Raw genomic sequence first — 27,246 nt, 5'->3', positions numbered from 1 at the left:
CATTACAAATGATAGGCACCCCAATTAGACAGCTGGGTCAATGTGACCCGTCTTTTGCGGTTTGTTCTGCCCAAAGCAATCAAACAAATACACAAGTACTGCCGCCATCTTGACAATGTGCATGTCCCTCAAAAGTACAAAGCAAACAAGTTCATTTGTATAATACACTTCTAAACCACACGCTAAAATAATTCATGTGATGCAGAAAGTCTCCTTCTGTAGCTTGCTATGATTTGCCAATTTGAGCGATGACGTATGCGGACCAGAGGCTGGGGGTTGCTCGTCCATGTGCCTAATCGCTCGGGCATTGATACATCAGCAATGCTTCTTTCTAGGTCTCCTCATGTCCTCAGCACTGCAACCCTTTGTGCCGGTACACCATATGAAGTAAATGATGGAATATGGTGTGTTTTTTTACACCTCCTCTGTGTATCAAGCATACCAGATGGTGTTTTAGAACAGCCTAGAATAGTAAATTACAAAAAGTAAAAAAAACTTGTAAAGTTCAAAAAAGTTATTAATTCACTTATTAATCACTGCAAGTGAGAAGTACAGGCAAATGTCTGCCTAATCATAGTCAACGCAATGGAGCGAATATCGCAGCGCGGCGTATGCCGTAGGAGGCGGCAGGTGGCGCAGGCGGCATGGGCAGCGCAGGCGGCATGGAGCGCAGGCGGCGCAGGCGGCGCAGGCGGCATGGAGCGCAGGCGGCGCAAGCAGCAAGGGTGGGGAATCGAACCCTGGATCTCAGGTGTTCAAGCGCAGCGACGGAGCCACTCGCCAAGCGTGGCGAGCTCGGCAGTCACCCCGCTTTCACTTCGAGTCATTCTTATACGTTCAGTATTGCGCTCCGCGCGCGCTGGGTAAGTACAAAAGGGATCAGAGCGCCGCCGGCTGTCAGGTCACACTGGCCGACCGGTTAGTGACACGGCCTCTTGCCCCGTACAGTCCTGGTTCGATCCCAGGGGTGAGAACATTCACCGGGCTACTTTTGTAGGTGTCTGGATACATGCATATAGATTGCATATCCAAGTATTTATTTATGTGTAAGCACCCAGTGTGGCCCCGCCGGAAGTGGGCGGGGCGATGCAGCTGGCCCCGCCCCCGTCGAAATGGCCCCGCCCCTGGCCCCGCCCCCTGCCCTACTAAATGACAGTAGGGCAGGGGGGCGGGGCGTAGCCCCGCCCCCCTGCCCTACTAAATGACAGTAGGGCAGGGGGGCGGGGCGTAGCCCCGCCCCCCTGCCCTACTAAATGACAGTAGGGTAGGGGGCGGGGCGAAGCCCCGCCCCCCTGCCCTACTAAATGACAGTAGGGTAGGGGGCGGGGCGAAGCCCCGCCCCCTGCCCTACAAAAGACAATTGAAAGTGTATTGAAAGACAGTAGGGTAGGGGGCGGGGCGAAGCCCCGCCCCCTACCCTACTGTCTTTCAATACACTATTAAAAGACAGTAGGGTAGGGGGCGGGGCGAAGCCCCGCCCCCTACCCTACTGTCTTTTAATAGTCTTCAATTCAATTTCAATACACTATTAAAAGACAGTAGGGTAGGGGGCGGGGCTTCGCCCCGCCCCCTACCCTACTGTCTTTTAATAGTGTATTGAAAGACAGTAGGGTAGGGGGCGGGGCTTCGCCCCGCCCCCTACCCTACTGTCTTTCAATACACTTTCAATTGTCTTTTGTAGGGCAGGGGGCGGGGCTTCGCCCCGCCCCCTACCCTACTGTCATTTAGTAGGGCAGGGGGCGGGGCTTCGCCCCGCCCCCTACCCTACTGTCATTTAGTAGGGCAGGGGGCGGGGCTCCGCCCCGCCCCCTACCCTACTGTCATTTAGTAGGGCAGGGGGGCGGGGCGTAGCCCCGCCCCCTGCCCTACTGTCATTTAGTAGGGCAGGGGGCGGGGCCAGGGGCGGGGCCATTTCGACGGGGGCGGGGCCAGCTGCATCGCCCCGCCCACTTCCGGGCGGGGCCACACTGGGTGCTTACACATAAATAAATACTTGGATATGCAATCTATATGCATGTATCCAGACACCTACAAAAGTAGCCCGGTGAATGTTCTCACCCCTGGGATCGAACCAGGACTGTACGGGGCAAGAGGCCGTGTCACTAACCGGTCGGCCAGTGTGACCTGACAGCCGGCGGCGCTCTGATCCCTTTTGTACTTACCCAGCGCGCGCGGAGCGCAATACTGAACGTATAAGAATGACTCGAAGTGAAAGCGGGGTGACTGCCGAGCTCGCCACGCTTGGCGAGTGGCTCCGTCGCTGCGCTTGAACACCTGAGATCCAGGGTTCGATTCCCCACCCTTGCTGCTTGCGCCGCCTGCGCTCCATGCCGCCTGCGCCGCCTGCGCCGCCTGCGCTCCATGCCGCCTGCGCTGCCCATGCCGCCTGCGCCACCTGCCGCCTCCTACGGCATACGCCGCGCTGCGATATTCGCTCCATTGCGTTGACTATGATTAGGCAGACATTTGCCTGTACTTCTCACTTGCAGTGATTAATAAGTGAATTAATAACTTTTTTGAACTTTACAAGTTTTTTTTACTTTTTGTAATTTACTATTCTAGGCTGTTCTAAAACACCATCTGGTATGCTTGATACACAGAGGAGGTGTAAAAAAACACACCATATTCCATCATTTACTTCATATGGTGTACCGGCACAAAGGGTTGCAGTGCTGAGGACATGAGGAGACCTAGAAAGAAGCATTGCTGATGTATCAATGCCCGAGCGATTAGGCACATGGACGAGCAACCCCCAGCCTCTGGTCCGCATACGTCATCGCTCAAATTGGCAAATCATAGCAAGCTACAGAAGGAGACTTTCTGCATCACATGAATTATTTTAGCGTGTGGTTTAGAAGTGTATTATACAAATGAACTTGTTTGCTTTGTACTTTTGAGGGACATGCACATTGTCAAGATGGCGGCAGTACTTGTGTATTTGTTTGATTGCTTTGGGCAGAACAAACCGCAAAAGACGGGTCACATTGACCCAGCTGTCTAATTGGGGTGCCTATCATTTGTAATGTACTTAAAAATTTCAATGATTGAAATTGTTAAAAATTATCGCATAGTTAAATAGAGCATCAGACAGGTTGAGGCAAATATCTAGCATGTGGTTTAGACGTCTATCATGCAAATGAGTTTGTCTTGTACTTTTAACACACATGCACACTGGCGAGATAACGGCAGTACTTCTTTATTTCTTAGGTTGTTTTGGGCAAAACAACGAAAGGTGCATTGCATTGACCCAGCATCAGAGAGGTTGAGGCAAATATGCTGCTACTCGGTGGCAGCACTTGGAATTCATCTAGCCTTTCTGATATGGACAATTTCATAAGGATGCCGGTATGAATAAGAACACTCTGGCCTTTACTTCACTCTGAACTGGGTGGTACCACCCAGTACATGTACCGACGCTGGCCGTGTAGTTTCGCAACTGCTTTGAATTGAAAGCTAAGGTCCTGGAAGTTACACACTATGTTTATACATTCAATTGACTACAGCAGCAACCTGGACTGGACAGCAGCAGCCTTCTTTGTGGTCAGACAGCCAATGGGGACGCCAAGCCCTGCAACAAAACATGCAAGAAGTTCCACATTCAAGCGATGCACCATCGATTGAGGCACATCGCGAATGATGACTGACGCCAAAGTTTACTTTATTTACAAGAGCACCAACAAGAAGCAAACACCACTGTTGATTTTATTCACAAGAATGCCCACATGATGCATGACGATTCAAAACAAACCAAAACATGGCTCCGACTAAATTCAAATGACAGCTTTTACTCTTACAGAAAAATGTACCAACATTCTGCAAGATTCTGAGTTCGGTGGCCATTTTAAAGCAGGGTTGCCAAAGATGACTTATTGATCGCAACAGAGACCGTTTGTGCGCTTGTCGTTTGCATGTATGGGTGTCTGGCTACTTGGCTTTTGTCAACCATTTAGAATGCATCCCGCTTTTCTTTGTATGATTTAAAAAAAAAAAAAAAAAAAAGCCTGACACTGCATATTCATCAAGTCAATTTTGTTTCAGCCTAACTTTACAATTGTCTTGTCATTAAGAATGTCTCAAATGATTCCAGTTTGTATGTACGATAGACTGCCAATGCTTAAAATGGACCACATGAATTCAGTTCACAGTTTAATTGCAGTTCAGTGGTACACGTACGCACACAAACAAAATTACAGTACAAACAGTTCATTTCATTATTAAAAAAACAACAGTAAAACAACAATATTGCAAAATGACGCTGCGCTGAGAAAGAAAGAGGCATCATGCAGACAACCAGTGTGCACACCCAGTGAAAAAGTGGAGGGAGGGAAAGAAAGCACAAAAGGAAAAACAGTCATACTCTCCTTAAACGCTGGCTGGGCGCTTTGCCCTCACCGTATCTGCACCCATTCGTCTTGCGTAGGCCGCTCGTCACGGGCGTCAAGGTCGGCCGACGGTTGGGTTATCCTCCCGGCCGGTATCCGACGTTTCGACTCATCCTCCACCTCGTGCCACTGCAAAAAAAAAAAAAAACAGCACTCGGTTGCATGCGGTTTACTTCTGCGGACGTACTCATTAGCTGTCTATTAAAGCTGGCTCCTATTTTAAGCTCCCTTTATTAATTGCGTATGCATACATTAATATTTGTTTTCTTTTTATGTCTGTTCCTATATGAAGAATTCAATGCTTATAATTTCTCTCTTTGTTGTAAAATGCTTTGAGCTGCATTTCTTGTATGAAAGGTGCTCTACAAATAAAGTTTTTTACTATTACCCTCTGGTCTCGTGGTCCTGTCCAGTCCCTCTCTGTGCAGGCACTCGTCCAATCCACTACCTCAGCAATCCTGAAAGGCAGACATATTGTGGTGGTTTTGGCAAGGGGAAAAATTCCACTAGCACCCCCCTCCCCCCCAACCTTGACTAAGGTAAGTTTGAATCAGGTAACTAGCGGCACGCACGGGCTGACGCATGTCTCAAACGGCCCTCCTGCATTGGAGCGATCCGGGTTATGAAATGTTCGACCCCTTAGAAAAAGGGAGGGAGCGAGGCAGGGAGGGAGAGAGCAAGAGGAGATGAGAAGAGGCTTTGGTGCGCACTTAAGCGCAACCGGCCAGTTCCCCCTGAGTAGAGCTGGCTTGGCCCCGAGAGGAAAAAAAGAGGAAGACGTGACGTCACGGAGAACGTCACGGAGAATCTCCTCGTCCTCGACACCGTCGACGACACTGGGACCCAGGCAGGCAGACATTATACCCTGTTATTCCACAAAGGGCAAGGTATAGCCACGTTCCACCCTGAGCGCACCAGGCCATGCAGGTACTGCCGGGCGCATTGGAGAAAGAGAGCGAGAGAGAGGGAGGGAGGTAGGCAGGGGGTGTCTACTTTGCCAATTCGTATCTTGAGGGTCACAGCAACACAAATGCTCGTGCGTGCTACTAGTTACCCTATTCAAACAGACAGGGGTAGGGAAAACACCAAAGAAAAAACAAAGTCATACTCCCCCGAAACGCTGGCTGCATCTGCACCCATCAGTCTCGTGTGGGCCGCTCGTCACTGGCCAAGGTCCGGGTCTACTTAGGCCGGCGTTGGACTCGTCTTCCGCCTCGCACGAGTGCAAAAAGACAAACGGTACTCAGTTGCATGCGGTTCACATGTGTCAACGTACTCATTACCTGCCCCCTCCCTGGTCTTGTGGGTGCAGCCCAGCCCCTCTCGGTGCAGGCTGGCGCTCGTCCCATCCGCCGCCCCGGCAACCCTGAACGGCAGACAAATAAGGAAATCAAATTAAAACCAACAAGTGTGTACACTACCCTTGCAGATTGGATTGCCATGTCACCGCCTCTGGCCAGCCTTGGCCAGTCATGCATCCGGCTCCTCTTCAACACTTGGCGACTGCTTTCTTTGGGTGATTCCTTCCTTTGCACCCCGCTCACCAATCGCGGGTCTGGTGGCCTCCGTCCACCGGCTCTTCGTTTCATACATCAGCTCTTCCACCTTGCAAGACAAGCACAGAAGTCTCGCTGCGCCGTCGCTTGCGCTTCCCGTCGCTGCGCGGGCGCTTGCGCTTCCCGTCGCTGCGCGGGCGCTTGCGCTTCCCGTCGCTGCGCGGGAAGCGTGCGCTTCCCGTCGCTGCGCGGGCGCTTGCGCTTCCCGTCGCTGCGCGGGCGCTTGCGCTTCCCGTCGCTGCGCGGGCGCTTGCGCTTCCCGTCGCTGCGCGTTTGGCACTCAATGAGGGCTGCACAACATTTTGGAAAATCAATGATATGGCAGTATTGGGCCAGACCACTGCATTGAGGCAAGTTGTGCAAAATTCTTGGATGGAGGTTAACTATTTGATCGCAATGAGATCAGTTAGATGAGTTAACTTTAACTTACATCAATGACTTATCGTCTTAACGCATTACAAATAGTTAGGCAAGAAAACATGTTTCATTTGAGACATGAAAAAACAAATGTTTGCTGTCTTAAAGTGCATGTCAATAACCTAGACCACCATATGGCAGTTTTCCAATACACGTGCAGCCCTACACACACACGTCACCATTGGTGTCCAAATGGCAGCCTCGGGGCAACTTGATCAACACACCACATGAATGAACGCAACACTGCTTTGTAGCACAAAATGTCAATGGCAACATTTCGTGATTGATTGAAGTAATTGGTGTCAAAGAATTCTGAATTTGTTTCAGTATGCAGCCCTCAAGCAGACATTGGGACACCGCTGGTGTAATTTAAAAAAAAAAAAAAGAAATCCATTTCACACGTTGAAGCTGCGCAGGTCGACGCCTCCAGGGAAGCGGGTCTCCCTCAAAAGTCGGCGACTTCAGAGCGATGCCACAGCGGTCCGTTCATCTCTGATCAGATCGTGTCACATCCCGGTCGCCGTCTGCAGAAACAGAAACAAATGTTAGAAACTCAAAGAGCACCCCAAGTTGTCAGTCACTTGCTTACTTGAGCACAGCGGCTAGCTACTATTGGTGAGCGTCACCCGGTCGGATCGGGCTGTGCGCCCCCCCCCCCCTTTTGCGTCCGGCCTGCAAATGGCAGAACATGCAATGAGTTGGGCGCTGCTCGCATCATTACGTCTTCCTCGTGGACCGGCTCGCCCAAACACCGCCCCCTACACCTAGAGAACAAAGGACACACAGCTTAGATCAAGCACGACAGTGGTAGGTTAGAAAAAGACAAAATGTTACCGTCCAATGCGGTCCTACACCTAGGGGAGAACAAAGAACACAAGTACCACAGTGGTGGTAGGTTAGGGTTAGATGAAGTGCAACAGGGGCAGGTTAGAAAAAGACAATAGTACAAGTCAAATTGCAAAACTGGACATTCGGGATCGGCTCGCTCCAACGCTGCCCTACACCGATGGGGGAGAACAAAGAACGCAGCGAGCACGACAGTGGCAGGTTAGAAAAAGACACAAAATGGTACAAGTCATATGGCAAGCTTGGACATTGGGCTCCGCGTCAAAGTTCAGTTTTGTCTCCATCCAAGTCACCACGTCCTCCCCTAAGTGAGCCGTCAATGTCAACCAAGCGCAAGACACCGCTGGATCCAGATAAGCCACAACCTCTTAAGCAAGACCAACCGTCAGACCCCCAAACACTGTCCACACCTGCAACCTTTCCGTCGTGCACCCATAACCAAAGGCAACCACACTGCCCCCTCCTGGGCACATGATCCGCACACTTCGACTTTTGCAGCGCGATGCTTGATTCTTGACTTGATATGGCCATTGCTCCTTTGCATATGGCCATTGCTCCTTTGCATATGGCCATTGCTCCTTTGCATATGGCCATGGCTCCTTTGCATATGGCCATGGCTCCATTGCATATGGCCATGGCTCCTTTGGATAGGCCATGGCTCCTTTGGATAGGCCATGGCTCCTTTGGATAGGCCATGGCTCCTTTGGATAGGCCATGGCTCCTTTGGATAGGCCATGGCTCCTTTGGATAGGCCATGGCTCCTTTGGATAGGCCATTGCTCCTTTGGATAGGCCATTGCTCCTTTGGATAGGTCATTGTGCCTTTTCATATGGAATTATCCCATTCGGCTCCTCTTGCAGCCTACAAAAACACAGCCAGCCATTAATTGTGTGCTGGGAAGCTAAAACTCGACAACCATTGTGTGTTGGGAAGTTGAAACTTGACAAAAACAGGTTTTCACCTGATTTAGGAGTACTCTTTCTCAGTGTCCTCAACATCACTGAACGGGCTCCTTCAAGAGCCTCCTGCTTGCTTTGTATAGAAGGATGCTGGCTGGGCAGTTTTTAGTGTTACAAAAGACAAGCAAATGATTGCAACAAAAATAGACATTGAGTCGAGTGCCAATGGCATGATTTTTTTACCAACAATTATACATACTAGGAGTTTCACATTTGAAAAAAAATATAATGTAGTAAGTTATGATAATTGATCAAAATTATAGTTCATATTTGAATTTGATACATTCTAAGTAGAGTTTTACATTTGAAAAAATATATAATCATCACATTGTAGTAAATTATGATAATTATTCAGGATTATAATTCATATTTTAATTTCATCATTCATCAACTCCCCTCACATTGGACAGATGATCCAGGTTGGCGGCGTCCAAGACGGGAGAAAATAACCCGCCGCGCAAATGTTTGTTGCGTAACGGAACGAGAGCGGGCGGGCGGGCGCCGTCTTTGAATGGATTTGGTCCGATTTGGACATGACGTAACATACGTTGCATTCACCAGTTTGCATGACACGGAAATGGCACACGCATCATATAAAATAATAAAAAAATTGTTGACTAGAGTCAAACTAACATTTCCTATAGACAGACAAACACGCGCTTAGCGGCGGCGTCATTTACGAACAGTCTACAGACAGACGAATGAAAAAAATGCTGGCCAGCATGAAAAAAACCAACCGCGAAATACATTTAAAATACCACCAAAACGCGCAACGACGCGACGCGACGCAAAGTGGATTGTGGCGTGCCGTGCCGTGCCGAAACCTCAAGCACTCCCTAGACAGCGAAAATCCTGCAAGAAATAATAAATGGCATCGTAAGAAACTGCAAACATTTGCTCACGGGCTAAATGGCCTGCGGCCTACAATTTACCTCCAGGCCCACCGTCGCGGTGGACGTGACGTTGCCGAGTCACGAGAGTACGACAATCCTGCGACAAACAAAATGTAAAAAAAAAAAAAAGGCTTGTGAGAAAAGGCAGCAAAGCGTGCCAATCGTGCAACAAACACGGCGTCCGTCGTGAAAAACGGCAGGAGACGACAAACATTTGCTAGCATGCTCGCTTACCTGAGAAACTGTCCGCCGCCGCCGCCACGCGCTCGGTGGCACTTGCATATGATAACTCCCCTTGATCGAGCACACCTGTCTTCAATTGACCTAAAGCCCTGACGTCACATCCGTCGATTCAAATCTTCTTCTCGCATTACCGACACTTACTGGTTGAAGTCATATGAACTGAAAAAAGAACGAATCACTTTAGGAGGTGATTTGTTCACTCTCGTTCACTGAAAACAAAATCGTTCTTTTGAACGACTCGTTCACTCACGAGCCAACACTAACAGCAACACACACATAAACTGAGTCTGTGCCGATGCCACAACATGAAGTCTCAAGATTCTCCAATTTGCCACGCATGCACTATTAGCAAGTGGCTGACCAGGCCTTGCGCTAACCGACCTGTGGTTTGGCGATCCTGTTTACAATGCGCTCGGTATTTAATGTTGGACAATTTCCCACAGCACAGCTGAACATCTCTCACGGAACACTGGTTGGGAAACACTGCCTTATACCAATGTTTCCCAACATTGTGGCTAAAACTTTTCACGCACTTAACGAGGGAATCACACGGACACTCCATTGAAAATATGATTGTGTACCTACACCGCCATTTTCAAGTGTACCTAATAACAGGCCGCTTTATTGGGGAAATATCATGGTCAAAGGTCACAGGTGTCAAGCTCTAGTCCTCGGGGCCGCGTTCCAACATGTTTTCCAAGTGACCCTCGTTAAGTGCAGGTGCGTGAAAACTTTTAGCCACTTTCACGTTCAAAAGGGGTTAAAACTTTTCACGCACCTGCACTTAACGAGGGAATGACACGGACACTCCATTAGGTACACCGCCATTTTCAAGTGTACCTAATAACAGGCCACTTTATTAGGGAAATATCATGGTCAAAGGTCACAGGCGTCAAGCTCTAGTCCTCGGGGCCGCGTTCCAACATGTTTTCCAAGTGACCCTCGTTAAGTGCAGGTGCGTGAAAACTTTTAGCCACTTTCACGTTCAAAAGGAGCTAAAACTTTTTACGCACCTGCACTTAACGAGGGAATGACACGGACACTCCATTAGGTACACCGCCATTTTCAAGTGTACCTAATAACAGGCCACTTTATTAGGGAAATATTATGGTCAAAGGTCACAGGTGTCAAGCTATTTTCAAGTGTACCTAATAACAGGCCACTTTATTAGGGAAATATCATGGTCAAAGGACTTGGAAAACATGTTGGAATGCGGCCCTAAGGAGCTCTTGGTCAGTAAGATATTGTGCAATTAAGTCTTTATTTATTCTTTTTTTTATTTTTTTTACCTCGTGTAGTGTACCTATTGAAGTGTCCATGAGATGTACCTACACGTCATATAAAGCAGTTCACCAAATGTCTGATTTTTATGTTTTAATTGGCGAATATAAAGACAAGGAATAAAACACCAGACAAGTTTTAACATAAATGTTTATTAATATAATAATAATAACAGTAAATTTCAACCCAGCAATCCAATTTGAAATTGCAGTAGATATATTGGATAACAATATTTAGGCGTATATATGCATACACGTTATTTAAAAACTACTACGAGTGTTATAAAATCAAGATTACCCAAAGAGACGCATAATCTCCCCGACTTTCAATAGTTTATTCCTTAAGGAACCTTTTTTCAAAAACCGTCACGTTCATTTAAAAAAAAAAGAAATACAATTTAAAGAATATTTAGTAATTATTTTAATTCAATTATTCGACTCTCCATACATATATAGGAATAGAACTTTACGTCTTTTGTTGTAATATAACTGATTTTAATATAGAAGCTCGTGTAACACTTAACAGATTGTTGTTGGTGGTGTGCCTCGAGATTTTTTCCAATGAAAAAGTGTGCCGTGAATGAAAAAAGGTTGGGAAACACTGCCTTATACAACCCTACAAAATGATATAAGGGTCACTTTGGCTTAAACAAAGATTTATTTATTGCTGTAGTTTAGGAATTTGCTTATCGGGAGCACAAAGCTTTGTTTTTGCAAAGGTATTTTAGATAATGGTGTAAAATCCCTGTGTAACAAAATGTGCATTTTATTTAATAAGTATCCTAATTGTAGTTATAACAGTGTCATATATCTTACTTGTGATGCCGCAGGCTCTCGATTAGGTTTATTGAAGCAGTCGTAGGCAACCCCAAAATCAGGGAAAATGAAGCAATCAACAACACAGATTCGTCATCCTCTGACACAGCAGTGTTGGATTTAAACTTAAAATTGACATTTAATTTCAAACACTTTAAAAAATACATGCTTGAGCTGTCATATTTTATTATACCTTATCCTTTAGCCAGTGAAATAGCACCAAAAAAAAATGTAAGCAAGACAAGGCCCTCATAAGTATGTTCACTGTAACACTGATATCACTACGTTAAAAAAAAAAAAAAAAAACGAGTTAACAATTTGCCAGAGGAAAGTACCCATCAGCCATCCATAAAATCTATAAAAGGAAATTGACTAATTTAATTTTTCTGCTTGGCGAATATGCCCACATATTTATTTCTTTAAGATCGACACATAACAGACCGGATGAATAATTTTGAAAGCATCTCACTACAGTGTGAATATAAATGCTGGTTTTCCGTTCTTTGATTGTATATAAAATATCAATCATCACCATCATTACTTGACTAATATTCAGGCAGGCTGACAAAAGGTTTGTGCAAATGTAAATATGTAATATGCTGGTGAAAGCGGTTTCACCAGCATATTACACAAATGCATCAGATCACAGCTAAATCCTTAAGTTAATCCATCAGATTCATTTCAACTGAAAATACTATGGTATGTAAAAATAATGTGCTTTTCTTGGGGTTTAACATCTTGAGACCCGAGCTTTTATTCGGTGTGCATTTTTTATTTCGCCTAACGATTTGGGATAAGTAAGACCTAAAAAGTACAATTACTAAAGTGGTTGGGTTTTTGTCTCTTGTGGTGGTGAAGATTGATGCTTTACAATCAGGTGGGTTTTCAGTCTTCAAAATCAAAACTGTCTAAAATATTCTACTCTGAACAATGAAACTTTCCCGGTCCAGCGATGATACAAACTGAAGTTCAAATTCAAATAAAAAATGGCTTGAAATTTACTGAACAAGAATAATTTCCAATTCTTTCCAAAATTAATTAAATGCAAAAATGGGACAATGTGCTACTTTAAAAAACTATTTACAACTATAAATGTAATCATCAATAATCATAAATTTTGCTTAACACATTTTTTTGCTGTGTTTGTGAGTACGTTTGAACGTATTTGCCAATCAAATTTTTTTTTTTAAACTCCACACTGGCAGCTCCACGCTTCCGAAATGGGTGTAATGTGGTATGACCAGCGCAAGATGGTAGTGTCCCCATATGAGGTTAAAGTTTGAAAAAAAGTAACATTGTTCTGAGAAGCAGACATAAAATGTCCTCGTGTGAGTACGCAGGGTTTCAATAGGACAAACATCTAAACACTTGGCCTTATCAAAATGAGTTTCCAATTGTAAAAACTGGGCGGGGGCATTTCAACCATCATAAATGAACTTAAAATCTTGTAGTGGCACTATAATTACAACTATGCATTTTTTTTTTTTTTTTTACTTTTAGGTTTGCAGCCAAAATCCTAAAATAAAAATAAGCTACTAGAGCAAAGAAAAGACGGAATCGCAAAAAATCAGAGAGCAGTTACTGTGGGAGCTGCCACAACTTCTCATTGGAAAAACTTCAGTTCGTCTCTGTAAATTGGAGAGGCGGTGCATAGTTAAGGTGAACTTCGAAATGTAGGGCTTCAATTCTGTGAGTGTGATGCCATCGTTGCTATTGTGAGATTCTCATCTTTGTCAAATCTGGAGTCCAAAATGCAAAGTAACGAACTGAACAAAAATCTGACTCTAAAATTCGCAAGGATGTGATTGGTATATCAATCAGCCAACGGAGCAACTGCAATATGCAGCAGAGGTGCGAGCACACATGCTGACGCACATCAAGTTCACTGGTCTGACACTCGAGCTGCCTCAAAGTTCACAGCCAGTTTCCTGTGCTTCCTTTTGGAGGCGGAGCCAGGGGTGTGGCCCCCGGCCGGCTTATTTTGCCGAGGAGGCGTGGACGGGTGGGTCGTCGTCACAGGAAGCGTGTTTGCCGGAGCAGGGTCGTCTTCTCTGACGGGTTGTGACTGGCCAGGATGCGTATCCCGGCCTCGTCGGGCTTTGTTCCTAGCTGCGTTCTGGGCAGCTGAGTAAAACTCTTGGGTTTTGTGGTTGGTAGACATTCGCTTTTTCGTAACCTGTTGGTGTTCAAGAGCACAACGACATTTTCAGAAACAGACCAAAGCCTAGTTTGACTGCATTGGTTGAAGTGATTTTTTTTTGTGTTGGATTGTTCCTCTTAATGAATCAAGTAATTACAGTAGTATCTCTACTTATGAACTTAATTTGACACTGCTAACGAACAGGGAATGCTGCAAACAAGCCAAAAAGCATCTCAGAATTGTGTTGAACTATGGAGGCTGTGTTCACCGACTTGTATGCTGACCTGTAAAGGGATGAACTGATGATGTGAGCCCATGGGCAGAGTATTGACTGGCTGTGGCCTCGAGACACCAGGAAACGTTCCCTCTGCTCTGTAGAACGCTGGGTTTGGATGGGGGTGAGGGTGGCGTGGCAGAGGCATTCCCCAGATAGGGGCGGGAGAACAACCCCGCTGGGGCATCATCAAGCCGCCTACAGAGATCAATACAAGTGCCGTGAGCAAATTCTGTTCCAGTCACAATATTGCTTGATAATGAAAATATAAGAAGAATGGAATGGAAAGTTCACTTGCATTCTCCCTCTTAGCAGGTGTGATCAAATGTTTACGTTTTTTTATATTACATGGATTTACCTGGCTGGTTGTAAACAGGAGGCCTGGCTCTGAAGGCTGGAGACTGCAAACCCGCCACTCCATGGAATGGAGGGGGTTGACGAGGGAAACCTGAGCCCAGTGAATGCTAGCAGGGCAAAAAGTTTGACTGTTATAGATTCTCTCTCTTTTTTTTTATTTTAACTAAATAATGGTACATGAAATGACAGAAAACAAATCTAATCCGAGGTTGCGTTGTGTAGTATGATCAACTGAGATCCACTACTGAATCACTACACAACACAATGCTCAAAATGTGCTTTCTTTGCAGAGCAGTTAGCAAATCAATAACCCAATTTGAGGGACAACTTTTTGTTGGTCAAATTTCTTTTTTTTATTTACAGATTAAACTCTGGGAACTGAAGCAAGGATTTTATTAAACACTAAAAAACATGACTATATAGAAAGATTTTTTTGGGTCAATATATAGAATCAACAATCAAATTCACATCATGTATAACAGTAAAGTTGACTTTATTGTCTTGAAACAAAGCGAAATTGATTTTTAAAAAGCTCTGCTGTAATGTAATTTGATCAAATTTTGTCGTACCAGTCGCTGTAAGGCAAAGGCAGCAGCTTTCTCCTTGGCTTCGTTTTCTGATTGACACTGAGGCCCGTGAAGAGTCAAACCGTTGGACAGCTTAACCTGACACACCGCAACACCCTGCAGACACAGCCCAGATTTTTTTTAAGATTGCAGCAATGCATTGTTTTGTTTCAAATCCAGGACATTGGATGCCAGACAAATATTGCAGTATTACCAGTCTGTTGTGCATAAAGCTGAACTCCGGTGGTGCCATGCCGAAAGCGACACACACGCACTCCAACTCCGACACCTTAGTGGCCATCAACGCGTTGAGCAGGTGAACATAGGTATCAGGCACAGGAGAAGACGATTGAGCTTTATCTCCATGGGGAAGATTCATTTGTGCCGCTAGTTGAGGGGGGGAAATCAAATGTGACAACAGGCTTTAACTGTATTCGCGAAAGGTGAAGCACAAAGTGGTGAGGGATCACTGTACATAGGAATAAGGTACCTAATTTTTTGGACTTTCTTCTTGTGTTTTGCTTCTGGTTGTTCGCAGTCTCCTGAGGGGCAGAACTTCCTGTTGCAGTGCCATCAATCTTCAGCATCTCTTTCAACACCCTTGTGCCCTTCTGCAAGCACAGTCAGTTGGAACACTATCTTAGTACAACGGTGCTTGTTTTTGTAGTAAAGGGTCACTAATTGTAGAGGTGGGATTCACAAAAGAAATATCCGTTTTCTTTTGTTGCAAGACTGATACTGACCATTGCAAAGGACTGTGGTGACAAAGGCTCATCGGATTGGGTGGCGGTTGTTTGTAAAGGGGCTGGAGGAAGATTTGCAGGACTCTGTTGGCTGTCCTTCGAAATCTTAAGGCTGGCTATCAGGTCCTCAAACTCAGTTGATGTCTGATTGAATAAATGCAAATTTAAACAGGAGAAATAAAAATAGGATAAGTTTGCAGCCAATTTAACACTCAAGAGAAACTTTGGTCAAACCACAACCACCTCTCCGTGTGTGTGAATACCTTGTTGACTGTGTTCTGCTGAGATAAAACTGAAACGTCATCTTCGTTTTTCTTCAACAACTTAATGAGACCGGCAGTGGGCTGCGGAGTACACACAAATACACAAACTACATTTTTCACGATACCTATTAACTTTTACAGATCACGTTTTAAACCAACATGGTCGACAGACAAGATTTACTTTTGCAGGCCACGTAAAATTATGCGGCAGGCTCGACCTGGCCCCAAGTGAAAAATATCAGTGCGTTATCAAAGCACTGTGCAGAGAGACAAAAATATATATAAACATGAGCAAAAAATGAGAGCTTACATTAGTTTGCGATTGAGCAGGAGGTTTATGGGAAGTAGAGGAGTCTAGCAAAGACTGCCATACATTCATGTACATGTCTTGACTCTGTCATGACAAGTGGACAAAGTATAAAGTTTGCAGAGAAAAGTCTGTAATGTTTATCCCGGGTAGATAAACTCACCTTATCCTGTTGCTTCTGCATAGCAGCCTTAGCGTTTTCGCTGCCTTGGTAGGCTGGTCTTACTTCACTGTGTTTATTATGCTATTAGGTAAAACAAAGAGAATGAGGGGGGAAAAAAAAAGAGAGATTGCAAAAATCGTGACAACGATGAGATAAAAATAATCCTTTACTTTTGTTGATATAAAGGGTGAACGTGGAGAATGGTTGAGGCTAGCAAGATGATGATGCGAGTTGAAGTTGGTGGCAGCAGCAGGTTGAGGTTTGACAATGGCGGCGAATTTGTTGTCCGTGGGTTCCATTCGGGCACCATGCGATTGGTTAAGTAGCGCACAGGGCGGTAGACGGTAACAACGAGGTGATGTGCACCTGAGGATATCAGAAAGTCTCGTCTTAGATCGTAGCAGCATTATATTGAACATCCTGACACAAGGAGACATGGAATGCAGGCAGGACATGCCGATTACCGTCATGAAGAATGCCAAGTAAACTTTTTACTGTCATTCTCACAACAATTGGCCATGGCTGTACACAACTGATGACGTAACTCATCATATTGGCTTCAATTACCTGATATTAAGCCCTCCAGCAAATTCCTCATCAAACAGCACCTCATAGAGAACCTCGTCCTCACGCTCAGCTGAAAGGCAAAACATGCACAATATTAATGACATCTTCATCCTTTAGTATGTCCACACGCATATTTGGCTTCCAACAAATGAAATTGACGAGTCCGAACTGATGTGTCATCACCTCCTTTAATGCCAATAACGGTGCCTCTGAGACCCAACGGGACAGTGAAGCTCTCTCTGACATTGATGACACGGTCAAACAGGCGATACTCTGCATTGGGGTCTGGGACCACACCCTGTTGCTGCTCCAAGGGCTACATGGAAATATGAGAACGTGGATGCCTGAGAGAAATCCTAAATGTGTTCTACCTCTCAGATTTGCATTGCCATTGAAAAGCCCACAGATGGATGCAAAGATGATAGTGTCTTATTTAATAATACAAAAGCAGAAAAACATAACCATATATGTGAAACAGGAACCTAATATCCACCAATGTATCAGACATGCTTCAAAGGACAGTAATCTAAAAACTATGGGAGGACATCTTTAACACCTTAGGTAAATAATATACAGTAAAAAGACTTGGACAGACTTGACCATTACAAAAGAAAAAAATACAAACCCTAAACAGGAGATGCGGCTTTACGGTGACTCGAACGTTCTTTGTACTCCTTTTCACCTGTGTTACATGATAGGCATAGAAAGGAAAACTATGGTTAAGAGCTGAAACAAATTAACAATAGCGCAGAAAAGAATGTGTGTGCTTGTGTGTGTGCATAACACCTTGGCTTTCTCCACAGCCTCCTCAATTTTCTCGATGACTGCGGCGTCCAACACTTGCAAGTCACATGACGCTCTGCTGATGGAGCTGACGGGGTGATTTTTCAACCATGTCATGATTTCAGCCACCTTTTCTGCCCTGTGGACCATTAGGAAGTTGTTAAGTGCTTGTCTTTAACTTAAAAATGTCTGGTATAACTTTAAGCCTTACTAGTGGTGTGCTGGACACAAACTACATATACGTACATATTTCATTCGGAAGAACAAAGTGTCACACTTGACACACTGATCCATTAATGCTGAATTGCAGGCTAACATGTTATCGACTAATTTTTAATACATTTGCAAAAAATAACTTTTTTTTAACAAGGCTGTAGCATAAAAGTGACCAAGTGAAGCTTTGTAAATATTTGCACACATAAGATTTAGACTGACTTTGTGTCATGATTTGGTTTTTATCTGACGTTTACCAAATATAAAATACCTTTAAGGAAGGACTATATTATTAATTATTTTATTGTAAATATAACCTATTAGGTACATTGTTTATACATGAGGGCAAGTACAAGTATATGCACTGACCCATTGTGGTCTTCCCCGGGCCAGATGTCGTCTTCATAGAACACATCATCGTGACTGTTTCTTGCAACAGTGTCAAACACCTCAGGAAATCTATAAAAGTATAAATGATAGTATATTAAAATACAATATATTTCCAATAAATTATTTAAAATCCCACTTGAATGGCAATGTTCTGTTTTACCTTTCTAAGTATTCGGCTAATAGCTCCTCCACAGCAGCAGAGTAAAGCCATTCCTTCTCAGTTCTCTTGGTGTACCCTGGAACTTCCTCATTCTTCTTGTTAAACTTCAGGTTCAGGCCAACATTACCTTTTTGCTCTCCACAGGGGCTAAAAATGTAATTGCAGACATATCAAGCACAAATGGCTTAGTCATGAGGGTAGTAATAAAGGCACGTTTTTGAAATACACTGGTATTTCACGAAATACGGTAATTTCTGTTCCATCAAGCACATCTGAATGTGTCACGCACGTGCAAAAAAAGAAAAAAAAAAAGGTATGTGTACAGGCTACACTTTTCTATAAGACAGAAAAATACACATTAAGTGACAAAAGATAGCGACTTATAGTCTGGTAATTATAGTACTGTACTGTACTGTACTTCTTTTTAGATCCTCTGCCAATGAAGATGCTTCCAGAAAAGCGGGACACAAGGTAGCCGCTAATACCAAGCCGGGATGCCACAATGTACCCAGGGCTGTACTTTACAGAGTACTTCTACAAAACACAAAAGACAAATACATTCAGAAACATCAACTGGAGACACACTTTTAATTTGTGTGTGTGTGATGGTGAATGTATGTCTTACATGCAGGTTTTGGATGAGAACCTCTAGTTGGGGTTCATATGGGAGGTTGAAAACCACACGCAAACGGCCATCTTTGATGACATCGCTGGAGTCTTGCACCTGTTCAGAATGTACGAGTGATAGATGTGCAGTTGCAATGGTTGGAGTGAGATCCAAAGTCTTAGACGTGTAGAAATTGCAGTTAACTGACCTTGCCCATGGCAGCATACAAGTAGTGGTTCCCCACCATGAAAACAGTGCTTTGTGGAGGATAGAGGTCTTCTAAGCTCTTAAAGCAGGCCAAAGATGAATAAAAGGCCTCGATGTCCTAGAAAAGTGAGCACAGCGTTTATCAGTGCAGTGGATGATAATGTATATGACATTAGCAATGCTTTCCTCCAGATGAAATGAACCATAATTTTAAAATGAACAATAAGTAACATGAATGAATGAATGTCTTCATCCCAAAGCTTGACGACAAAAATGTGTTTGAGAATGGAAGAGAGAAGAGACATTTGCTAGGAAATGCAATTAGCTTTGGCAAATGACCTTGGTTGCATTACTAGTCAACTAGTGAGCAATAGTTGAAACTTGTGGAACGCGTACCTGGACGACAGTCTGGTAGGCAAAAGGAAGGACCTGCTTCGCCCACTGTTTCTCCAACTCGACCACACCGTTCGACTTTGGGACGTATTTTCTTCCTGTCAGCAGTTGTCCATATAAAACCACTGTTGTTTCATTCACTGTTATGCCTTTCCTCTTCAGGTAGCTACAAAATATGGGATTGGGGATGAATGACAGATGGGATTATGTATGGAATTGAAGAACAGTTTTTTCATTATTTGAAAATGATTTTTGCTCGCGTTTGAGCCTTACTGTTCTGTTATTCCTTGGATGTCTTTTATCCAGTCCCTCTGCTCCTTGTCTAAGAGGTATGTGACTATGGTCGGTGGAGGGGTGGAAGACCTGTCGTAGACTCGTTGGACCCCTGATGGTTCATCTAGACAAAATCTTTGAAGCATACGAATTTTTTTATTCTACATTTTTTCTCGTTGATGAATGAAACTTTCGGCGTTAAAACACCGTAAAAAAATCTTCGCCAGGAAGAAAAAAAAAAAAAGTTTACTTGGTGTGTCCATCTGTCACAGCAATGATGCGTGCTTCCTCCAGATGTGGCCAGTTGACAAAGACTGACTTCCCCAGTACTCGTTCAGCAACATCATCGCAATCCTATAAAGAAGACAGAGCACATGTTAGCGACAGAGAAGTGCGGGGAAACAACACTTCATCATCGTGGTTATAATTTGCAAGAGAGCAGTCATTTCTAATATTGTGCACCATATTTTATACTGAAGCTAGATAACCAAGTATTAAAGTAAAGTACTTCCACATACACAGACATTATCATTAAAAAAAAAAAGACAAGAGAGCTCACCAATTCCTCTTTCTGACTGGGGAGGATCTCCAGTATCATATTGTCACCTCTGCTGCTTTGTTGGAATACCACCACCCCGCTCTTCTTCATACTAAACTAAAAGAACAAGTACAAATAAATAATAGAAAGAACAAGACAATGTGCTTATTGATCACAATACATCTAAATCTCATCTGCTGCTTTTTTTTTTTACATAGATGTGGCTGTTTCATTCCTGGCTATATACATTTGGCTATACAGTTAATTTTTCATTTTAAATGAAAAGTGCCATATTTTTGGTTCTCCTAGATGTACTGCTCTAAATGATAAGTGTCCTGTGTTTGTCATCGAGTCAAGAAACAAAAGGGTTCTGCATAAAATACCTTGTGTTTTATGTGACGTAGTGTGGGGAATCCACAAAAATACAGAGCTGAGCGATCCACAGTCCTGCCAATGTGGTTTAGTGGAACATGCCAGGCATCCATGGGAATGTTTTCTTTCCTGGAAAACCCAGGGGCATAACAAATTAACTTGCAGTGGACATTTCAAATGAGAGGTGTTAGATGGATGCATTCCATTCCAGTACGCATCTAAATGATATTCATCTCTCCATTCATATATTATATCTTAGCTATACTTAGTTAATGTGGTGATGAAGTAACTGCAGAGCGATGACAAGAGACAACCACAAAACAATGAAGACAAAGGGAAAAGAAGAACGAGAATATATTTTAATTCTGCCATGCAATTATGACGGGTTAATGTGATTTATGTTTGACATAGTATGATAAGATTTTAGAAATCTAGCTCAGTTTACCAGTGTAAGAGTTAAGGGGTGAAGTGTGCATCTACCTGACATGGCAATGGATGATATTTGGGAAGAGCTGAGGAATGGTGGAGTAGTATGTGAAGTCTTCCTCATGGTCATATGTATATAGAGCACACTCTGTATGATTATTCCTGGCTTTCTCTTCTTTTGTCAGCTTATGATTGCAGCTCTCCATGGCCGCTAACAAACACCTCTGTTACGAGACAAGATAAAAAATAAATAAATAATAAAAAAAAAAATTTAAAAAAAAAATAAGAGAGAAGAGAACATTCAACAAAATTTATAAAAGCGTTATGGCGTTTTAATTTACTTTACCTCATCGATGAAAGGAATTAGCACCACAGCCTCCCACTCCTGCTGCTTGCCATTGAGGTCTGTTGCGAAGTCCGTAGGGTAATATTCGATAATGGGAGACGTTTCACTGGTCATCAGGTGCTGGAAAGTCAAAAACAGTGCACTAATTAATTCCATTGTGACCACATCTGTCAATAAGGGTTCAGCAACTTTGTTCTTCCTCCTGCAAGCTACATTCAAGAGTTTACTGTTTGTACATTGTCTGTCACTTAAACATTTATTAAAAAAGGTTTAAAGTGAACATAAAGCTTAGTTTGTATAGGAAAATGAATACATTACGATTATTCTGGGGGAAATTACCCACTGAGCACTAGAATCAATGAAAAACCTGGAAAAAAAAAAAAAAGATATAGCCAAAAAGTGCATTGCCATGCGCTAGCCGCGGCGAACTGCCAAAAAACAAAACAAAACAACAAACTTACAGCATTTCTGGTTTATTTATTAGGCTAGGCTGAAAAATACTTTATTTTGAAAAGTGACCGGATTCTCTCCCTAACATCTATGACTGACTCTTCTTAAAGGACATCATGTTGTCTGGGTTGTGTGATGCTAATATTAAATCCACAAGTCAGACGTATTTGGATGGTTTCTTTGCAATGAGGAAAAGGTCCAGTGAGGATGTGTGTGTTACCCTGTAACATTCAGGCAAAAGCTCCATGCTGGCAGCGGGCAAGACTGCCAAGAGTTGCTGGAAGGGCAGGAAGGGTTTCCCAAAATCAAAGGTCAACGTCAATTCTGAAATATTCCTGATGTCTGACAGGAACGGTGCATAGTGGTAGGGGTAAAACCTGCCGAAACAAAGATAGTATTAATAAGCTTAACCCTTTAAGCATCAAGGATGCAAAATTGCGCACCAAGCAACACACACAATCGCCTTGATCTCTAGCAATTTTTTAAAATAGTGATATCAAAAGTGAGTACTGTAATACAGGTCGCATTAGCCATAAAATGCACAATAACGTGAAAAAAAACATATATAAGTTGCTCTGGAGCATAAGTCGCATTTTGGGGAAAATATATTCGACAAAATCCAACACCAGGAACAGACATGAACGAGTTATAGTCCGAAAATTACGGTATTTAAAAAAAACCTGATGCCTCATGGGTTAAAACCAACATCTCTTTGGCAGTTAAAAAAAAATTACAAATAAAAATAACGTCTCACACTCCAATTTGTTTCAGCAGATATTAAGTAATAAAGGGCAGGCCACTGAAAGATTAAATGGGAATTTGTTCTCACCAGCTCCAGGATTTAACCCCATGATAATAGTAGTGAAGAATCCACTGGATGCCTTCGACGTAACATTTGGCCTGCTTTGATAGAAAATCACTGTAAAAGAATTAACACAGACATTGTTTCAGGTTACTTTACAAAATATCCTTATATATATAATATTATTTAGAAAAAAAAATCGCGTAGCTAAAATAATAAAAAAAAAAACTTAACCATGAGCGCCAATAAATGTGGAGGGCACTGCACTTATTTTGGAATAAAAATGTCTCCACATACCCACTACAATACGTGCTTGGACTACACTTATCTTGAAATGTTTTTTTTCTCCACTTACCCACTACAATATGTGCTTGGAAAACATCGTATAAATATTCTAACAGTTATGAGTGGGTGCATGGTAGATAAAAAAAACTCTAAAACTTACTCAGACACCGTGTCGACACCCATCTTGGTCATATAGTACGTGCGCTTGTACTGTCTAAACTCAGTTTCAAATATATCATCTTCCTCCTCCTCGTCCTCGACAGTAGGTACTTTCCCACCGTCTGTCACTTTATCAGGTGATGTCAGTTCTACCAGCGGGAGAGAACAATCCTGTAAAACACGCAAGAAGTGTGGTAATTAGCACATGTAGTATGCAGGAAAACACAACAGGGAATATTGGATAAGGTTTAATAATTGACTACCGCCCTACCTCTTCCTTGTGGGTGCGTTTACTGGCAGCTTCCATCTCTGCTGCTTGACCCGCCGCCTCATTCAGGTACTTGTTACCAACTTTACTCTCAAACCACTTCAAGTCCACAAACACCTCACTGAAATGTTCACGGTCAAACTGGACAGGGGTAGCAAAATACAATACGTTAAACGAGGTTTTCTTAATACTTAATATAGTATTTACTGTATTTGTGTATACTAGCACTAGAGAAAGCAATACCCTAGTACAATAAAAAAAGAGTGTTGCTTTAATTCTAAAATCCGCACCTCAGAGAGTTTTTCCAAGTATTTCTCAAAGTTTCCGAGGTTAAGATGGCCATTCTCGTTCAGATAACCTGAGGACAAAAAAAAAAAACCCAATTTGATTCACATCACAGTGATGAGCATTGTAGTTCGGTATGTAGGTTTGCACCCCCATGGAAATTTGCCAAATTTCATTCAAACGTCGTTCAGGAAAATTTTTACAATTTAATTTCATAAAGATTGTTTGGTCCAAAAGGTAGTTACATAATTATACTGTTTCAAATCATTTTTTGTCTTAATATTTCTTTTTTTTTTTTTTTTATGTACTAACATTTTCTTGTGATTAATATTTTTTTTCATGAGCCCTACAGCCCTACAAGAGGCGTTACCAATTTTGTAAATAGACACATTTGAAATTGTATTTTTGTCCTACATCTTGTTAAGAAGTCTGCGGTCTGATTTGGACCTTTGGTAAAAACAAAACTGTGGTCCCTTCCAAGCTGCCCATCCCTGCTCTACAACTTGGTCTAAAACGTTATATTGTATCAGGCTTACTACGTAACACAGAATTAAAACACAAGAGCGTCAACACAGAATACTTTTTCGTTCGTGACTTCCTCACCATCAAGACTGGGTAGCACACTGATGTAAGTCTTATACAACAACGGCAAAGCATCGTGATTAATGTGAAGATGAGGAAGGTGAGGGATGAAGTCATTCCCCACAAGGAAGCTCATTAGAATCCAGTCATCTATTATCCGCTCCAAGTCATATCTAGAGCCCAACTGATTCTAAAAAAAAAAAAAAAAACATCCATCAAGATCATTTTAATTATGCAAGCTTTAGGTGTTTCAAATATGATGTGAGTGTCTGATCTCCAACCTTAGCCTCAGAGAACTCATAGTTAATGTATTCCCTCATCAGCGACAAGTGGAGCAAATGGAACGTTGTCTCCTCTGGAGCAGTTATCCTGGAAGGAATGAGACGGACAGGAGTTTTTCACCAAGGAGTTTTCAAGCACTTTTCCATTGTACCGGTTCTACTTCCAAATAACCTGGTGGTCAAAATTCAACCTTTAAAAAGAACAACATTCAAACCTTTTTTGGGATTTCTTTCCTCCAAAGCGGACCTCTTCTCTGAGTAGCGAGAAATTTGGCTCATGGCTGGTCAAACCCAACATGATCTATGAATGGGCCAAAACAACATGCTGCATTAATACACTTTCACATCAAATTCCCATGCACACTAATCATACCAGGTCGGCATCCAGGCCATATAAGCAGTGCCGGGTGTTAGGGTCGTGAAGTGGCTTCGAAGTCTCTGAACGTATGAATTCCATGATCTTATGCTCGCCCTCGCCAGGGGTCTAGAAAACAATTGGAAAGGCTCCAATTTGGTCAGGAAATCAATCTTAGCAAGATATTTGTTAAGACCAAAGTGTTAATCCACACGCACCTCATGGCCAGACAAGTAGATTTTGACATTCTTCCAAAGTTTGTCAGTAGAGATTTTGTTGTGGACAAAATACTTCAGCTGATCTTGGAGTCTCACCATGAACTCAGTGCCTAGGAAGAGATGATCAAGGATGTCAAATTTGCGAATGCAATGAAAATAACGTCGTTAATCTCGTGTCCTTTCTATTGTTACCATATAAGATCAATATGGAAAAAATGGGGGAAATTGGGCCTTTTTTAAATTTATTTAAAAAAAAAAAAGGCATCTTTATTCATATCCAAGTGTGACATTTAAAAGCATTTGAAAAACATAGTACAAACGACATTTAAAAACAATTTTGACACAGAAGTGGCCATTTGGATGTTCCGAATGCCACAGCTGTCGGCAAAAAAGTTCCGTATGACACTTTGCAAGTCATGCTTTTCAACACGGAGCGGATGGGCGACAAACATGTATTAAGATGGAGGGGAAAAAGAAAAACAAACGATTGCCAGAAGTATGCGAAAAGAGGGAGGAATAGGGCCTACCTGGAGTGATGCAGTTGGAGTCGAAACGAGCTTCTGTGGGTAACAACTCTCCTTTATCCAGAGCTTTTTTAATTTTTTCTTCTGCTTCTTTAGCAGACCTTCATACACAAACACACATGTTCATGATGTTGTCTCTAAAACTTACTGATGTTCATAAAAATGTGTCAATTTAGTCAGAAGGCAAAAATACGAATGATCACTTCCTTCTTATTGAACCCACCGGAATCTCCGTCCTCTCTGCTGGTTCATCTTTGCCCTTGGCGCCACACCATCAACTGCCATGAAGAAAACCTTGCGTGGCTTGATGATCCTAAAAAGCACCTCCAAGTAATGAAAAATGTCAGCAAAAATCTTTTCTTCAGAGATGCGGAAGTGGACATCTTCATCATTTGGATGAGAACACTGATGAATGATCCCATTCATATCCAAATAGAGATTGTCGAATTCTGGGATCTGAAAAAAATTGATGATTTTGTATTAGAAATCAATTTCAAATGCTTACCAAATTAAAATGTGCGTGCACGAGCAAACGCACGTGCACGCACACAAATATGGACGCACACTCAAAATGATTTTTCCGACAACCTAAATGTCTGTCACTGACTTTCTAACGCCACACAATAAAAGCTGTACTCGAACAATCAGTTTACACAAAAATTGTTTGGACTAGAGTCGGGCTTAAATGAACACTTTCTCGGCAAAGTAGACCGTTTCGCTATTGAAGACGGTAGGTCAACAGAAGATTAAAAAAGGATGCTAACTAGTGATTGCATTTCTTTTAAACATAAAAACTAATCTAGTGCATTAAATTTAAACAGCCCCAAGTTCACAAGCCGATAGCCAAGTGCTACAGATGCTAACCTGGCTACGCACGGTAAATCGGAGTAGCTGTCCGCGGTCACCTCTTACCTGATGTTCCTTGACAACTTCACTGAGACAAGGGTAACGCTCGGAAATCCATCGATAAAACTTCGGGACCCCCATATTCTCTGTAGCACTAGATGTTTTTAAGCTGCAGACAAAAATGAGAGGGTACGCTTAATTTTGTTCGGAGGAACACGGTTTTGCTTGCAACGGCCCCAATCTAGCTAGATTTCCGTGGTGCGTCTGTAAAATGATCCCGCCTTGTTTGTTATTGTCGACAGTTCCTGGCTTGTCGTTGTTGTTACGTAAAAATAGAGAAATAATTGCGCTTAAAAAAAAAGTAAATAGGAAATTAATAGAGATTGCTGACATGCCTTTTTATAAGATCAACATTTTCATAATTTAGGACAAATGCCTGTTTTACAGTTTTGACACAAAAACCCAATTCATTGTCACGTTTAAATACTATTACGTACCTTTGTTATTGCTATTTCCTCATACTACTTGTGCATCCTGTTATGTCAACCTTTATTCTGTAATATGGGGCCTGACAGTATATAAACTCGGATTTCGCTTTCTTCCAGATTGACAAATTATGTTTGAGTTTAGGAATATAAAAGGACTGAATTAGAATGTACTGTATTTCCTAGATGCTTGACATTTTTATTAAACCAAATGAATAAAATCTGA

General features: G+C 42.8%; 1 protein-coding gene and 1 long non-coding RNA gene across 4 annotated transcripts; both read right to left on the bottom strand.

The window, feature by feature from the left end:
- Positions 1-3,180: 3,180 nt before the first annotated feature.
- Positions 3,181-9,760, bottom strand: LOC125985050 (uncharacterized). 2 transcript variants are annotated; one of them, XR_011085631.1, is made up of 7 exons: positions 9,288-9,760; positions 9,093-9,150; positions 8,163-9,012; positions 6,945-8,062; positions 5,830-6,879; positions 5,666-5,748; positions 3,181-5,595 (listed from the first exon to the last, which is right to left on the bottom strand). It is a non-coding gene; the product is annotated as an uncharacterized lncRNA (long non-coding RNA). The 2 variants fall into 2 exon arrangements; XR_011085630.1 differs by having other exon boundaries at positions 5,666-6,879.
- A 1,645-nt stretch (positions 9,761-11,405) lies between these two features.
- Positions 11,406-26,809, bottom strand: xrn1 (5'-3' exoribonuclease 1). Of its 2 annotated transcripts, XM_049747151.1 has the most exons (40): positions 26,602-26,809; positions 25,913-26,145; positions 25,693-25,790; positions 25,166-25,275; positions 24,966-25,076; positions 24,808-24,893; positions 24,593-24,680; positions 24,333-24,501; positions 23,735-23,802; positions 23,448-23,585; positions 23,178-23,347; positions 22,760-22,849; positions 22,151-22,307; positions 21,481-21,600; positions 21,189-21,358; positions 20,720-20,837; positions 20,358-20,453; positions 20,049-20,152; positions 19,799-19,933; positions 19,529-19,691; positions 19,134-19,250; positions 18,944-19,042; positions 18,737-18,852; positions 18,319-18,465; positions 18,138-18,227; positions 17,559-17,694; positions 17,398-17,454; positions 16,956-17,088; positions 16,773-16,842; positions 16,376-16,571; positions 16,206-16,286; positions 16,046-16,129; positions 15,736-15,816; positions 15,473-15,616; positions 15,220-15,340; positions 14,944-15,116; positions 14,733-14,846; positions 14,165-14,270; positions 13,817-14,004; positions 11,406-13,568 (listed from the first exon to the last, which is right to left on the bottom strand). In XM_049747151.1, the coding sequence occupies exons 1-40, from the start codon at positions 26,674-26,676 to the stop codon at positions 13,275-13,277; spliced, it is 5,046 nt and encodes a 1,681-aa protein (XP_049603108.1). In that variant the 5' UTR covers positions 26,677-26,809; the 3' UTR covers positions 11,406-13,274. The 2 variants fall into 2 exon arrangements, with proteins under 2 accessions (XP_049603108.1, XP_049603109.1); XM_049747152.1 differs by lacking the exon at positions 16,046-16,129.
- Between the last annotated feature and the right edge of the window lie 437 nt (positions 26,810-27,246).

The sequence above is a fragment of the Syngnathus scovelli genome, chromosome 17 (assembly GCF_024217435.2).
Source record: "Syngnathus scovelli strain Florida chromosome 17, RoL_Ssco_1.2, whole genome shotgun sequence".
In the NCBI taxonomy this organism is placed as follows: Eukaryota; Metazoa; Chordata; class Actinopteri; order Syngnathiformes; family Syngnathidae; genus Syngnathus; species Syngnathus scovelli.
This window is presented reverse-complemented; position numbering and strand designations above follow the sequence as displayed.

Excerpts from the sequence above, each read along its gene's own strand:
- xrn1 (XM_049747151.1), bottom strand. The coding sequence starts at position 26,676 with ATGGGGGTCCCGAAGTTTTATCGATGGATTTCCGAGCGTTACCCTTGT. Across the intron at positions 21,359-21,480 it reads TAATTCCTTTCATCGATGAG|AGGTGTTTGTTAGCGGCCAT; the intron begins GTAAAGTAAATT and ends GTCTCGTAACAG. Across the intron at positions 14,005-14,164 it reads TCCTGTTTACAACCAGCCAG|GCGGCTTGATGATGCCCCAG; the intron begins GTAAATCCATGT and ends TGATCTCTGTAG.